The 13,554-nt window shown below is 46.6% G+C and overlaps 1 protein-coding gene across 5 annotated transcripts in view; it reads left to right on the top strand.

Moving 5' to 3' along the window:
* ZNF366 (zinc finger protein 366) overlaps window positions 1-13,554 on the top strand; it is a 69,387-nt gene that overhangs the window by 42,085 nt on the left and 13,748 nt on the right. For all 5 annotated transcript variants that reach the window (XM_035014612.1, XM_035014615.1, XM_035014616.1 and 2 more), the window contains 2 exons: window positions 6,551-7,893; window positions 11,143-11,334. In XM_035014612.1, the coding sequence (XP_034870503.1) occupies window positions 6,565-7,893; window positions 11,143-11,334 (1,521 nt within the window). In that variant the 5' untranslated portion in view covers window positions 6,551-6,564. The remainder of the gene's footprint in view (window positions 1-6,550; window positions 7,894-11,142; window positions 11,335-13,554) is intronic.

Raw genomic sequence — 13,554 nt, 5'->3', positions numbered from 1 at the left:
GCTCAAGTAATTATATTCACTCCTGCTTTCCAGAAACTTGACATAGGCATCAAGCACTTTCCTAAATGAAACCCACATCTCTTTATTTATTTTTTCCCACATCTATTTAATCTATGCAAGTTAGTAGCTGTTGCTGTTTTAATAAGACCTATTTAGTGTATATGTCAATATGAGGTAAATACGCATACTCAGCATGGACAATCTAAACAATGAAAAATTAAACTTGACTTTAACTATGTCATGTCTTGGTGATACTTAGGAACTTAAAAAAATAAATCATGTGAGTTCAATGAACTATTTTACATGTAAATAGGTCTCATCACCAATTAATATTTTCTGACCACCATGCTGTGGGCTGACAGGTTACTTTTTATAACAAAATGGGAGGAATTTGGGTTTATAAATTAAATAAGGGCCCCAGAGCCATCCAGAAGGGCCCTACCTGGGGTCTTGCTATCAGGTATCTGGTTACCTCTTCTGAGGTAGAGCACTAATTCAGGGAGTGACAAGGCAGACCATTCCTTTCTTTAGAACATATTGCCTTATCTACCAGCTGCATACAGAAACCCTTCTATGCCTGCCGACTACAGGAAGACAAGACCAAATCAGTATTTGCCAAACATATTATACACATGAAGAACTCAGCAATACAACTACGTATATATTAAGACAATTATGTTCCATCATTACAATGTTTAATTCTAAGATTCCAAGTCTCCTTTTGTTATCAAAAATTCAGAGAGAGCCAGGTGATCCAATAAAATCCCACTCTGGAGGAATGTTACAACAAAATCTTCTTGTATGAACAGAGAGAGGTTAGAAATCAGTCCATGTATCTCCCATCCTGCCTTCCTGGTATCTTACCCCCAACTCCCTACCCTTTGCTTCTCTTAGCACTGTTGCTTTTTCTTAAACGTCTCCTCAATGCCCACCTCCTCCCTGCTTCCATCTTTGTTGAGAGCAGAGCTCCAGGTAGACCACATAAAAAAGTGCCACTCTCTCAAATTAAAAGGGAAGCCACTGTCTCCAGTACCAAGATGTAATAACCTCCAGTGAAATGTGGAAATCTTCAAGGAATAAAGAATGTGAGAGAATATTCTTCCAGGAATTTCAGGATGAACAAAAATCAGTGTTATGGAGTCAAGATAAGTAGATCTGCCTCTGGCTTGCTGACTCACCATGACTCTTCTGATACTATTTACTGGAATGACCTTCGATTCAAGTGAGAACCACAAAATACCAGTAATTTTATCTGGGGAATATTTATATTTTAGTGCAGTAGGTGAATTCCTGATTAAAGGGCATTATTAGAAGAATTTTTTTTCCCCAAACTAAATGTGGTTTCATCTTAGGCCTTGCATTTCTAATTGGTCCTTATGATTCAAAAGGAGGTTTTATTCTTGTTTTTAAAATCCTTTCATTCCCCATTTCCTCATCACTAACTCTTGTGGATAATACCCATGAAAGAAGACATCTTAAGTCCCAGATTCTTCTAACACAGACCAACCCAATATTTTCCTCTTCAAATTATTTGCTTCCTGACTTACAGCCTGTTTGCTTTGGTGATTGAGTATACAAGGAAGAAAGTCAGGGACATTCTCAGAGAGTAGCAATGAAAATCTATGATTATTCTAAACCTCCACCCTTACCTCACAGTACAAAAGGTGGACTGCTACTACCTTTCCAAACATCTCTTTTGGGTGGAAGAGTGCAGGGTGACTACTTAGTCTTGGTTTATGTTTCACATTCTTGATCCAGCACCCCCCTCCCCGCCTTTTTAAAAGTAGGCTCCATGCAGGGCTTGAACTCACGACCCTGAGATCAAGGCCTGAGCTGAGATTAAGAGGCCAATGCTTGACCAACTGGGCCACCCAGGTGCCCCCAAGGGTCTGTCTTTTTACTCACTATTGCCTGTTGGCCTTTTCAGGCATCTGTTGTCTGACTGGGTTGCAGAACCTTATGGCACTTTGAGGATGGCTCCCTGGAATTAGTTTCCATATACTTTGCATCCTGGAAATAGCCAGGATGTAGGCCTTACCCTGATTTGAGGATCAGTTCACAGACTGTAGCTCTTGGAAACTGAGGGTAAGCAATAACACACACAAGGTGTATATTTCAAGTTCTTCCCACAGTAACTACCTGAGAGTTTATGAGTGTGCTCATGCTCTGATTAGGGATGTCTCAAAAAGTCATCTGCAGTCTAAATAAAGTAAGATAAAATTATACAGTTAAAAGTTCCATGTGGAGACTTTAAAAACAAGAGTTTTTCATTCCTTCTCTCATCCCACAGCAGTTTATTGAGCACCTACTTGGTGTCAAGCACCGTGCTGGGCACTGGAAATGCAGTGGTGAACAAAACAGACCCAGTCCCTGCCCTCACAGTCTAGCAGGAATTGCAAGAGTCAGTTTGTCACTGTTGGCTCAATACTGTCCTAAGTATCTGAGACTTGGGGTTTGACAAACAGGTCCTCCTATCTCTGGGAAGGTGACCTCTGATATTAGGCTGGGGGCAATCCTTCAGCTTCCCACAGACTGGCTGAAATAGCTTACAAGACCACCCGATCCCTTTGGTCCCCACTCACGAAAGCCATCTGTTACTAATGTAGGCCCAGAGCCATCTCCGTAATAGGAAAGACAGCCAAGGAGAAGGGATGGGGGAGTATTCTCAAACCAGAAGGTTGCTCTTCACACTGAATGAATACACATGTCCTGTCCTCATCCACCGGCCTCTTTTAGTGTGGTTCATATCCACTGCTGCGACAAGACCGACTCAGGGTAAATGAGTCAAGTCTATGTTTTAACCTGCAAAGCAGAGGCTGACCAAGAACTTCCACTTGGAAAAGAGAGATGCTGTCAGTCAGCATCCATCTACTGATCACAACAGCAATCCTCCCCTCTTGTCCACTCACGAGCACCACGCTGTCCAGTGCTTAACACACTTTCACATACACCCTCTATTTTAAGTTTCCAGCAACCCAGTGGGGATATCCCAACCTCCATGGCCAAGGACACCAAGCCCCAAAATTAACTTGATCAGTTTCTCACAGCTGCTAACACAAAGAATTCAAATCCAGATCCTCAGCCTCCAAAGCAAGTCTCCAAACTACCCCATAGGTGGCTACTTTACAATTCCAGTTCTTCTTTTTTGCATATTGCCTTGCTCATCCTGGTGGGGTACAGTCTTACGACATGCTAGTTTTCTGGGAGAAGCCACGGGTTACTGGCCAGGGAAGGGCTTGCAGTTCCCTGATCCTCTGCCCTTGGCCAAGAAGATTATTGTGGCTCTCAGATCTCTTCTTGCCGCCTAAATGGGAATCCCTATCCGCCATGGATGCCTGTGGACCTATTTTTAGAAATAGAGGGGAGCCTGTGGGTGGCACACATTGAGGTTTTCTAGGGGTTAATATTTTTGTAGAGGCCACTCAGAGTTTTAAGTTGACTGATTTCAAGATAAATTACCTCCTGGGGAAAACATCCTTTCCCTGTTCTTCCCTTTAGCATTCCCCATCCCAAAATGAATTTGCTTTTTATTTTTTTCTTTTACCCTTTAGGGCTTCTCCTTAGCACCCTCTGCTCAGAAGACAGGGATATTAATAACCAGCAGCAGCTACAGCTAATTTCTCTCTCAAGAGGGCCGAGAGGAAGCAGATCCAGTTCTCCTTGACCTCTGTAGGGACTGGTAGTGTCCCTTAAAATCTTTATGCAGAGGGGACTGCTGTTTTAAAGTTCTGGAAAAATGTCCGTGGATGGATCTCAATGCCTTTTTAATGCTCCTGAATTAATGATTTTATTCTAGAATAGGCACACTACTATTTTAGGGGTGGGGTGTGTATACACACAAGTCAGAAACTGGGGAAAATTTTAATCATATTAAAATAGGGAGGAAATTAAAATGTACATATGGAAAATCTCTGTACTTGGGGGACACAATTCTGCTGTTGATGTTTAAAAACACATCATCTCTGTTCAACAATGTTTCTTTGCCTTACTAGGTTGATGGTGATAAAATTAAAATGTAAACACTGAAAATATGCTTTTGAAATTAGTATTGTATTAAAAATGTCACTAATACAGTAAAGTGACTCAATTAGTCGACTATGTCACAACTAAAAACAAATATATTAAACAAAGGCAATAATGTGTATATACCAAAACACCTTTTGTTTCAAAATTAGTGATAACATTCATTTCCATGTAAGTAGTTTTCTAGTGTAAGATATAACACATGGTATAAAGACACCAGACATCAATAGCCATGCATTTTCTAATACCTTCTTAACAATAAAATACACAAAAAACTCAATACATTCTGGTCCATGCTCTGATATGTCTCTCTGTATCTTTTTCTCTCCCTCCCAACTTTTTTTTTTTTTTTTTTTTTTTTTTTACTAATTCTCCAATCAAGCTCTCGAATAGGAAATAGGAATCACTGCCTCTTTAAACCAGATCAGAATAAGACAGACAGAACCAGTGTGTACTTGGATGGGCTCTCCCATCGTCTGCCATAGTCACATGTAGCCTGGAGTAGTTGTCTCCAGTCTGAGTAGCCTTTTTGCAAATAGAATCTTCTCTCCACCAAGGGTATACAACCAACCATGGCCAAAATGAAATCCAGAGAAAGGAGCTGCCATTTTTCACCTTTATTTCAATAGGACACATTAACCTTGTCTGGAAGCCAATTATTTTTATAGAAGCAACAAACTCTCAGATCAGGGTCCCCCACACCCTCTATAACTGCATGTGAATTCAGGGAGCAGGAGCTGCTGGAGTGCAAGGCGAGACCTAGTAAACATGGAAAACCATCCAAGAGCCTCTTCCCTCTCCATCCTTACCCTGGTGTCGTCAACAGCAGAGCAGGATTCCCCGACCTCATAAACCTAGATATTCATTCTCCAGCTGCTCTCTTCATCTCCTACAGGTGCCTGGTCCTTGAGTCTGCAGTGGTAGGAGACCTAGCATTTGGTAACAATTTTAGGAAGCAGCAGCAGAAAGATGGGATCCAGGGCTGAGGTTTCCTTCTGCTAAACAAGCAAGCTCTTGCTCTTAATTACTAAGCCCCAAACCCATGGAAAGAAGACAAACCAGGACTGTCTTCCCACCACATAAATACAAAGATTAATAGACATTTTTTCATTTTCTGATGATTTTATGTAACAGTTTTAAGTAACGCCCAAATATTCATATAATAAAGGACATATTTTTTCTCTCAGTTGGATCCTCTGTGTATGGAATTGGTAATCCAATATAAAAAAGCCCATTTTGTTTTAACTGTGCTGCAGTTTTCAAACCTCTCATGAAGACACATGTGCAGTTTTGGGAATATCCAGGTCCTTGCAAATCTACATTTTCTTCATCAAGGACTGAAGAAAATCACTAGAAGCTGTTGGCCCTCTCACCCCTGGGACCTTCACCCTACATTGCTCAGCATGTAGCCAATCTCACAGGGTCAGGGCCCTAAGTATCCCATCCAAGCTCAGAGGATTTGGGTACAAAGGGCCCTCACTGTAAACGTGGAGTCAGCCACTTGGTTCTTTCTACCACTATCCACATGAGGAGTGTAGAAAAATGGCAAGGAGACATGTGAAAGGAAGCAGAGTCCTTGGTTTAGACTCCAGCCCACAGGCTCTCCCACACATACCTGATGTAGTCACCAGGATGCAGTAACTGGCTCAGCAAGGAAATGTCATGCACCTCAGGAGTCACTGAAAGCCAAGCTTTACCCCGACACCTGTGTGAAGGAGGAGACGCAAGCGCAGTTTTAGAGATTCCCAGTCTTGGAAATTTTCACCTGAGGTTGCTCCAGGTGGAAGATGAAAATGCATAAGTTGCCAAGATGACTTTGTGACATTGGCTCAGGCTTTTCTTAATCACGTTGACCTCATCCACTTGATACATCCCAGCAGCACACCTTGCTCAGAGTGGGTAACTCAGAAAATCTGAGATCCCAGTTAACCAGTTAAATCTCTTCACCTGTGTGGACTTGAGTACTCTCATCCTCCAGCAGCAAAGGTCCCCAAGACAGGGAGGGGCACGGGAAATTGGTTCCTTCAGAACAGAAACAACCCCAAAGACAAATGTAAGTCACCATTAGCAGATGACAATTCCATCTCAGGCTGAAAACCCACATCAGAATGCATCCCCGTTCTGACTCCTGCACTGAGCATGTCACTTCATCTGTCTGGGCCTTGTTACCCTCTTTTTTTTTTTTTTTTTGTAGCCTCATCTTAAGTGGGCACAATGGCTAGTTGAGTTCTCAGGTTTCTTCCCAGTCCAGTGCACTCCCAAGCGCCCCCCACCAACCCCCAGCTACGATTCTGTGGCTGTGGATTTACACTGGACCTCAAGGGTCCCACTCCAGGAGGCCAGGGCTTTCCACTTTAGTAACGGGTTTGTAAGGGGAAAAAATGTGATACTCAAACAGCCCTAGGATAAGTGAGGGTCAGTATTAAACAAGCATCACTCTTCATAAATTAGTACTGATATCTAGCCAGAACCCTTCAGGGAAAAAAAGGGACTCTTTTTTAAACAGTAAGTTTCTTTCTCTTTAAAGGAAAATTGCCAAGGATGCAGAAGGAAATGAAGATGATCAAAGATGAGGATGTGCATTTCAATTTGGGTGTGAAGAGAGCCCCCTCCTTTCCCCACTGCCTGCAGCCAGTGGTTTCCCGAGGGAAAGCTCCCCAAAGACACCCCTTCCCAGAAGCTCTCCGGGGGCCTTTTTCCCAATTTCGGTATGAACCTCCTCCGGGACACCTAGATGGATTCCCGGGGGTCTTTGAAGGAGGAGGGTCTCGGAAACGGAAGAGCATGCCCACCAAGATGCCCTACAACCACGCTGCAGAAGAAGCCCCTCTCGTCCTCCATGAGGAGAGCAAAAACCACGGCCCTCCGAACCTCTCTCTGCTCTTCCCGCAGCCCCCGCGCCCCAAGTATGACTCGCAAATGATCGACCTGTGCAATGTGGGCTTCCAGTTCTACCGCACCCTGGAACACTTAGGGGGCAGGCCCGTCAAGCAGGAGCCCGTGAAGCCCAGCGCCGTATGGCCCCAGCCGACCTCCGCTCCGTTCCTGCCCACGCCCTACCCCTACTACCCCAAGGTGCCGCCTGGCCTCATGTTCCCCTTCTTCGTGCCCTCGGCCTCCCCCTTCCCCTTCAGCCGGCACACCTTCCTGCCCAAGCAGCCCCCGGAAGCGCTGCTGCCGCGCAAAGCCGAGCCTCAGGAGAGCGAGGAGACCAAGCAGAAGGTGGAGAGGGTGGACGTGAACGTGCGCATCGACGACAGTTACTACGTGGACGTGGGCGGGGCGCAGAAGCGCTGGCAGTGCCCCACCTGCGAGAAGTCCTACACCTCCAAGTACAACCTGGTCACCCACATCCTGGGCCACAGCGGGATCAAGCCGCACGCGTGCACCCGCTGCGGGAAGCTCTTCAAGCAGCTCAGCCACCTGCACACCCACATGCTGACCCACCAGGGCACGCGGCCCCACAAGTGCCAGGTGTGCCACAAGGCCTTCACGCAGACCAGCCACCTGAAGCGCCACATGATGCAGCACAGCGAAGTGAAGCCGCACAACTGCCGCGTGTGCGGCCGCGGCTTCGCCTACCCCAGCGAGCTCAAGGCCCACGAGGCCAAGCACGCCAGCGGGCGCGAGAACATCTGTGTGGAGTGCGGCCTCGACTTCCCCACTTTGGCCCAGCTGAAGAGGCACCTCACCACGCACCGGGGGCCCATCCAGTACAGCTGCTCCGAGTGCGACAAGACCTTCCAGTACCCGAGCCAGCTGCAGAACCACATGATGAAGCACAAGGACATCCGGCCCTACATCTGCTCCGAGTGCGGCATGGAGTTCGTGCAGCCCCACCACCTCAAGCAGCACTCCCTCACGCACAAGGTACGGCGGCGGGGGCGGGCCGGCGGGTGGGGGTGGGGGTGGGGGTGGGGGCGGTGCTTGGGGAGCAGGCGCAGAGCCCTGGAGGGGAGGGGCCAGGAGCCCTCCGCCGCCCCCCGCCTGGGACGGGAGGGGCTGTGCAACCCTGCGCAAGGGGCTGCTTCCCTGAGTGCTCACCTCCCTCCTCGCCTTGACATGGCAGACGCTGAGGAGACCAGCAAGCACGTCCTTTGCCCTCCAGCCTTCTAGAGTCTAAGATGGGCCTCGAAGTAAATAATGTGGCCAGTTCGGAAAAGAGGGTGAGGAAGGCCGAAGGAAACAGCAGGTCCTTGTGCTGTTGCTTCTTAGCCTCCTACAACCGCTAAAATTCGGTTTCTGGAAACGTCATCCAGGGCACTAGCATGAGTGTGGCCTTAGGCCTCATTTACCCAAGACCAGCTCTGTGCCTGGGATATACTAATCAGAGCCTTCTTCTAGAGACTTGTCTTGGTCCTTTGCTGGCGAAGCCGTGGCTCCGTTTTGGGTCGTTTTCTCGCTTAGCTCTGAGAACTGCTTCATATGCACATGGCTCTGGGTCCAGCAAGGCCTGCGCTTCCGGTAGTAGAGCCCCCGCCTTGTTGGGTGCAGTGCCATGTGGTTTGTTTTGGGAGGAGTGAGAGAGTATCCTTCTGTTTGCTTTGGTTTTATCTTCCCTGGGAATTACAGGCCCGAGGGTCTAATTTCAGCCTAGCTTGCAACCAGAGCACTGGAGTCCTGCAGGATGAACTAAGGCAAGGCCCCAGTCATGTCCCTGAAATCTTACCCAGCTAAGCTGACTTGGGTCTGCTTTGAGCTTCTGGGAGGGGAGCTCTGCCCCACTGACCTCTCCCCTCACACTTTTGACCTCAAGTGGTTTTCTTGGCGGGAGAGACTTCTAGTAAGCCAGAGTTTCTAAAACCCACTCTTTAATTCAGAAACGTCAGTGGAGGACTTTGCCCAGCCAAGAAAACATCTCTACTCTGCTATAATGGGTTCCATTTGATAGGTTAGGACACAACAGGGGCATTTTTTGGCTCTGCAGCAGAGACGAAATGTGTGGCTGCCCTGTTGGCAGTGTACCTGTAGATTCTACAGCTCCTGCCCCGCAAAAGGCACCGTAGATTCCATCCAGAGAGGGGGCACCTGCCAAATGCAGGAACCATCAACAAAGAATCTGTACTGAGATCCAGCCACAAAGGGGACCATATGCTGATTTCAAGGACTCCTACATGTGTGGAAAAGGAGCCAAAGATGCATTTTAGAACATATAAAAATTCTGTAAGATAGTAGAAAATGAAGTCAAAAATGGACAAAACAACCTGGTATCTGAAATGTCTCACTTGAATTAGGAAACAAAACCCATTTTAATCCACAGTGTCAGCAAATAGTGAGAGGTAGTATTTACTGAACACTTGCTGTGTACCAGGTGCTTTACTTCTCATTTAATCCTCTTCAACAACTCTAAGAGCTACCTGCAGGTATCTCTACTCCAGATTTGCAGATGAAGGCACTGAGGCATGGGGTAGTCACCCAGAATCTGGGACTCCAGCTCTTGAATGCTACTGTCAAGTGTTCCCCTTCTCCACCCCCTTACCTCCCTCACTCCTAACAACCCCCACGGGCTCCCTCTCTGTGCTTCCACTGATCCTATTAGTGACACAGTCACTTCCTTGGTCCCCCAAGTTGTGTCCAGCCTTCCGTTCACTTGAGTTCTAGGCCAGCCTACGTGTGAATTTTACTCTTTAGAGAATTCGGAAAACAGTGATAAGTAGATTCTTCTCCTTGGTCGCAAGACAACAGAATCATAGGCAAGTGGAGAGGCAATCTTGAGAAGATGCTGAAGTAATGTTTGAAACCCATCAAGAACATAATTTTTATTTATAAAAATTAATTATAGAAGATTAATTTATTAATTTCAAAATTTTAAACTCATGGCTTGAATATGCAACATACTGTTAAAATTCATCTTCTTAGGAGGGCATTAAAATTTAGGTCTCTTTGTTAGCCTAAATTCCCACTCATCTACAATCATCTAGACTCAAGAGTATTCCAGCTGGAAAGAGTACCTGATTCTCATATCCACCACCACATCTTGAGATGAGGGAGCCATCCCCAGGAGAGGCCATGAGACTTGTCTAAAGTTACACAGCCAATAAATGGCTGGGCAGAGACGTGGACTTGCCCTTAGGTGCCATGGGCTCACCAAAACTGAAGAGGGATATTTTATCATGTCCCACATTAAAGAAATGGACATATAGGCAGAGAGACTCAGACCTATACTTGGAACTCCTCTCTCCCTAAGTCACTATGGATACCAGATAATATGTGTTTTATAAGGTACAATTGTTAGCTAAGCAACTTGTTATAATCCTGTAACAACCTTAGTTTTAATGCCATGGTTCTCTAAGTTTTCCTTCTGAAAAGTCATTCTGTGTTAAGATGGCTTGTAGAGGCCTTTTCAGGAAAGCACTGGTGAGTCAGGAATAGCTAATACTCTACTTACACTATGAGTCCCTGGGAGTGCTTTCAGTTGAGGGCATTGATGCTTAAGAATTCAAACACTTCTCTATAAACAGCAAGGAAAGTAGAAAGTCTCCTTCTGTCCTGTTTTCTAATTCAGAAGGCTGTCCTCTGCCAAATTTCTCTATAGGGCAGAAGCTAGCCGAGTAGAGGCTCCATAGCCAAATCACAGAGGTCACCATGACCTGTGGGAGCCCAAGAGACTATTTCAAGCGTTGTAATTTATTCAAGTGTGCATAAGGATTGTTCTTCTGGGATTTTCAAGTCCATTAATGAGAATGCCAGAAAACAGTGGTTTTCATATGAGAAATGATAGTATCACTTGAGAAGGTTTTATTTTTTCATTATCAGGAAAGGTGGATTATAGACTCATTTCACATATCATTCCACAGTGCTCTTACCAAAATCCTATTAATCCCCAGAACTGTTACTGTAGAATTAACCCCTGTAGCAGCAGGAACAAGAGCAGTAGCTTTCTTTTCCTCTAAAGGTCTGGCTTAGTTCATGGTTTTCAGAAAACAAAAAAGATTATGTAATCAACACTTTTCAAGAAAACAGCAATTAACAAGGCTAATGCCACACCATTTGGGACTCAGCATCTGTCACCAAGCTCTTCATGGACTTGTGTGGCAAAGAGAAAAATGAAGATTATAATTCTGATGAAAGCATGTTACCTGCTAACCACAGTGTTTTTGGAATCTTGCTTCCCTCCAGGGCGTGAAGGAGCACAAATGTGGGATTTGTGGGCGGGAGTTCACTCTGTTGGCCAACATGAAGAGACACGTGCTGATCCATACCAACATTCGCGCCTACCAGTGTCACCTCTGCTACAAGAGTTTTGTGCAGAAACAGACCCTCAAGGCACACATGATCGTCCACTCTGACGTGAAGCCTTTCAAATGCAAGGTGGGCAGTGGGCCCCAGGAGGGATGCAGGTGGGGAGGACTCAGAGGGTTGTTCTAATGCCCTATGGGGGAGAATCTCCAGGAAACTTTCTACTGTGTCATCAGGTGGGGTCATTGAGGCTCAGAGTAGGTCTGTGGCCAACCCCAGGCCCATCTGCTGCTCTGTTCCTCTTTGCACCCCCTATGTTCACACCAGCCCTTAGCCAGTCCCTGAGAATCCTGCCCTGTTTGTCTCACTGTGAAATCAGAGTGTAGAGGGGAGGAGGGAGCCAGTAGGGGAGGTCTGAGGATGGAAGGCCCATTTGGGGAATGAGGTTGTTAAAGGACGAAGGTGATGTGGAGAGTTCCCATTCCAGAAAGGAGCAATCAGGTATAGTCCTCTTCTCCTTACAAGCCAATAAGTAGAATAGAGAAAGGAGTCACAGAGGCTTCTAGCACTACCCCTCCTGTCTCATACCACCCCCCTTGCCCTCCTGACACTTGGACTGAGCCGTGTAATTTGAGGGCAGGTCTCCCAGGCAAGATGAATGAGATTCTGAGGTTAGCCCCTCTGATGACCTCAGAAATGCTTGTTTGGGTCAGGGAATAACTGTGAGCACAGTCATCTGAAGTGTTTCTCGTTTGTTCCTAAGTACCATGGAGTGCAAGGATTGAGCATCTTCATTAAAATGTCTGTATCAGGTTAACCTGGTTGGATTTTTATTTTATCAGCGGAGATAACGTGGGAGCTGGAGATTTGTAAAACTCAAGGCAATGACTGGTATTAGTTAGAAATGCTTGGGCTTTCCAGACTGTTCCCCTCTCCTCCCATCCCCTCCCCACATTGCTTCCCTTCTCTACCTCCAGAGTGAGAAGGAATCTTGCCGAGGATTGGGTAGTTTAATTCAAGGAATGTACGGGCACGTGTCATCCCCATTGTGAAGAGAGGGCTGAGGGGGAAGGAGAGGGGAACCCCACCTTCAGTTAGAGCCTCTCTGTTTGAAATGGAAGTCTTCCTTCTTGGTTGCTGCATGTCTGATAGGGTCCCGATGCTATGCTCTGTCCATCCGAGGGTCTGTTCCTGCTTTAATCCCTCTACAGCATGTCCCCTGTCCCCCCTCCCCACTTGAAGGAACCCCCTGTGAAGCTAACTGCTTTCCTGTGTTGGCCACTCCTGGACGGGGTGAGAGGGGTCAGGAACCAGAGCTTCCCTAGACCTCTATGAGCATTCTCTGGAGGTGGGGGAGGGAGGTTTCTCCCTCCAGCCCTTTCCTGCCACCCACTTGTGTTTCCCCTCCTTTCCTTCAAGTTCCCAGTGGTTTGAAAGTCAATTTATGTCCATCTTGAGTCATCTGAGCCGAAGGGGGAGGAAGCTGCATGCAGATGGAGCTACAGAATTCATAGTGTCTGGTGCAAAATGAAAATGTGAGGCCGCTTGTTCAAACATTATTAAGAATTTCAAGGTGTTAAACTCAGGACCCTTCTGAGTTGGGGCCTGTGTGACTGCATTGGTCCCATGTCCATGAAGCCAGCCCTGGCTGCACGAGCCTGTGGATTCCATATCCCACCTCTTTGCTCTCTCGTTAGGCACCCTTGATTTCCTTCCCACTTCCCACTTGAGCCCAGGGGTTTGCTCTTTCCTACAGTGGGGGTGCAAACAGGCGCTGTCAGTCACTCTTCATGTGTTACGCTGAGTGTACTCTTGGGTTTTGAGCACAAACTGTGTTTTTTATCTTATCAACTGGTGGCCGAACATGCACCTTGTTAAAACACGAAGGGAGCCATGCTTGCCGTCCCTTCCACACCTGTCCAGTCCAGCCAACTCCCACTTCCACCTCATCAATTCAGGTCCAGCAGTAGGGTTTAAACCAGGCAGAAAATATCTCTGAAACAAGGGCTATGTCAGGGAGCAGAGCCGATACAGAAAAAGGACTTGCAGGCTGGGTTTGATCTGGGGACATATAGGGGCAGTTCTGTGTGCCTACCTCAAGGGCTTTGGAACGGCCTGGAGAATTTCTTGAGCCAGGTGGTATCTGAGGGTTTAGAAGGTTCTCTCTGGTACCAGTGCACAGAAGACTGCATATTATAGTGCAACCTGGGCCCATTGATCAGTGAGCCAGCTTTGCCCAATGCTTTATGGGCATTGGGCATCCACCATCCACCCCAATGATAGTGTACCATACAGGGCTCAACGGGTGCCTGAGGTTCCACTCTGTGGTTCAGAAACTCAATTTGACCTCTC

The sequence above is a fragment of the Mirounga leonina genome, unplaced genomic scaffold (genome assembly GCF_011800145.1).
Source record: "Mirounga leonina isolate KUSES-001 unplaced genomic scaffold, KU_Mleo_1.0 Mir_168, whole genome shotgun sequence".
NCBI lineage: Eukaryota > Metazoa > Chordata > Mammalia > Carnivora > Phocidae > Mirounga > Mirounga leonina.
The sequence above is the reverse complement of the archived record's forward strand: the minus strand, read 5'-3'. Positions and strand labels throughout refer to the sequence as shown.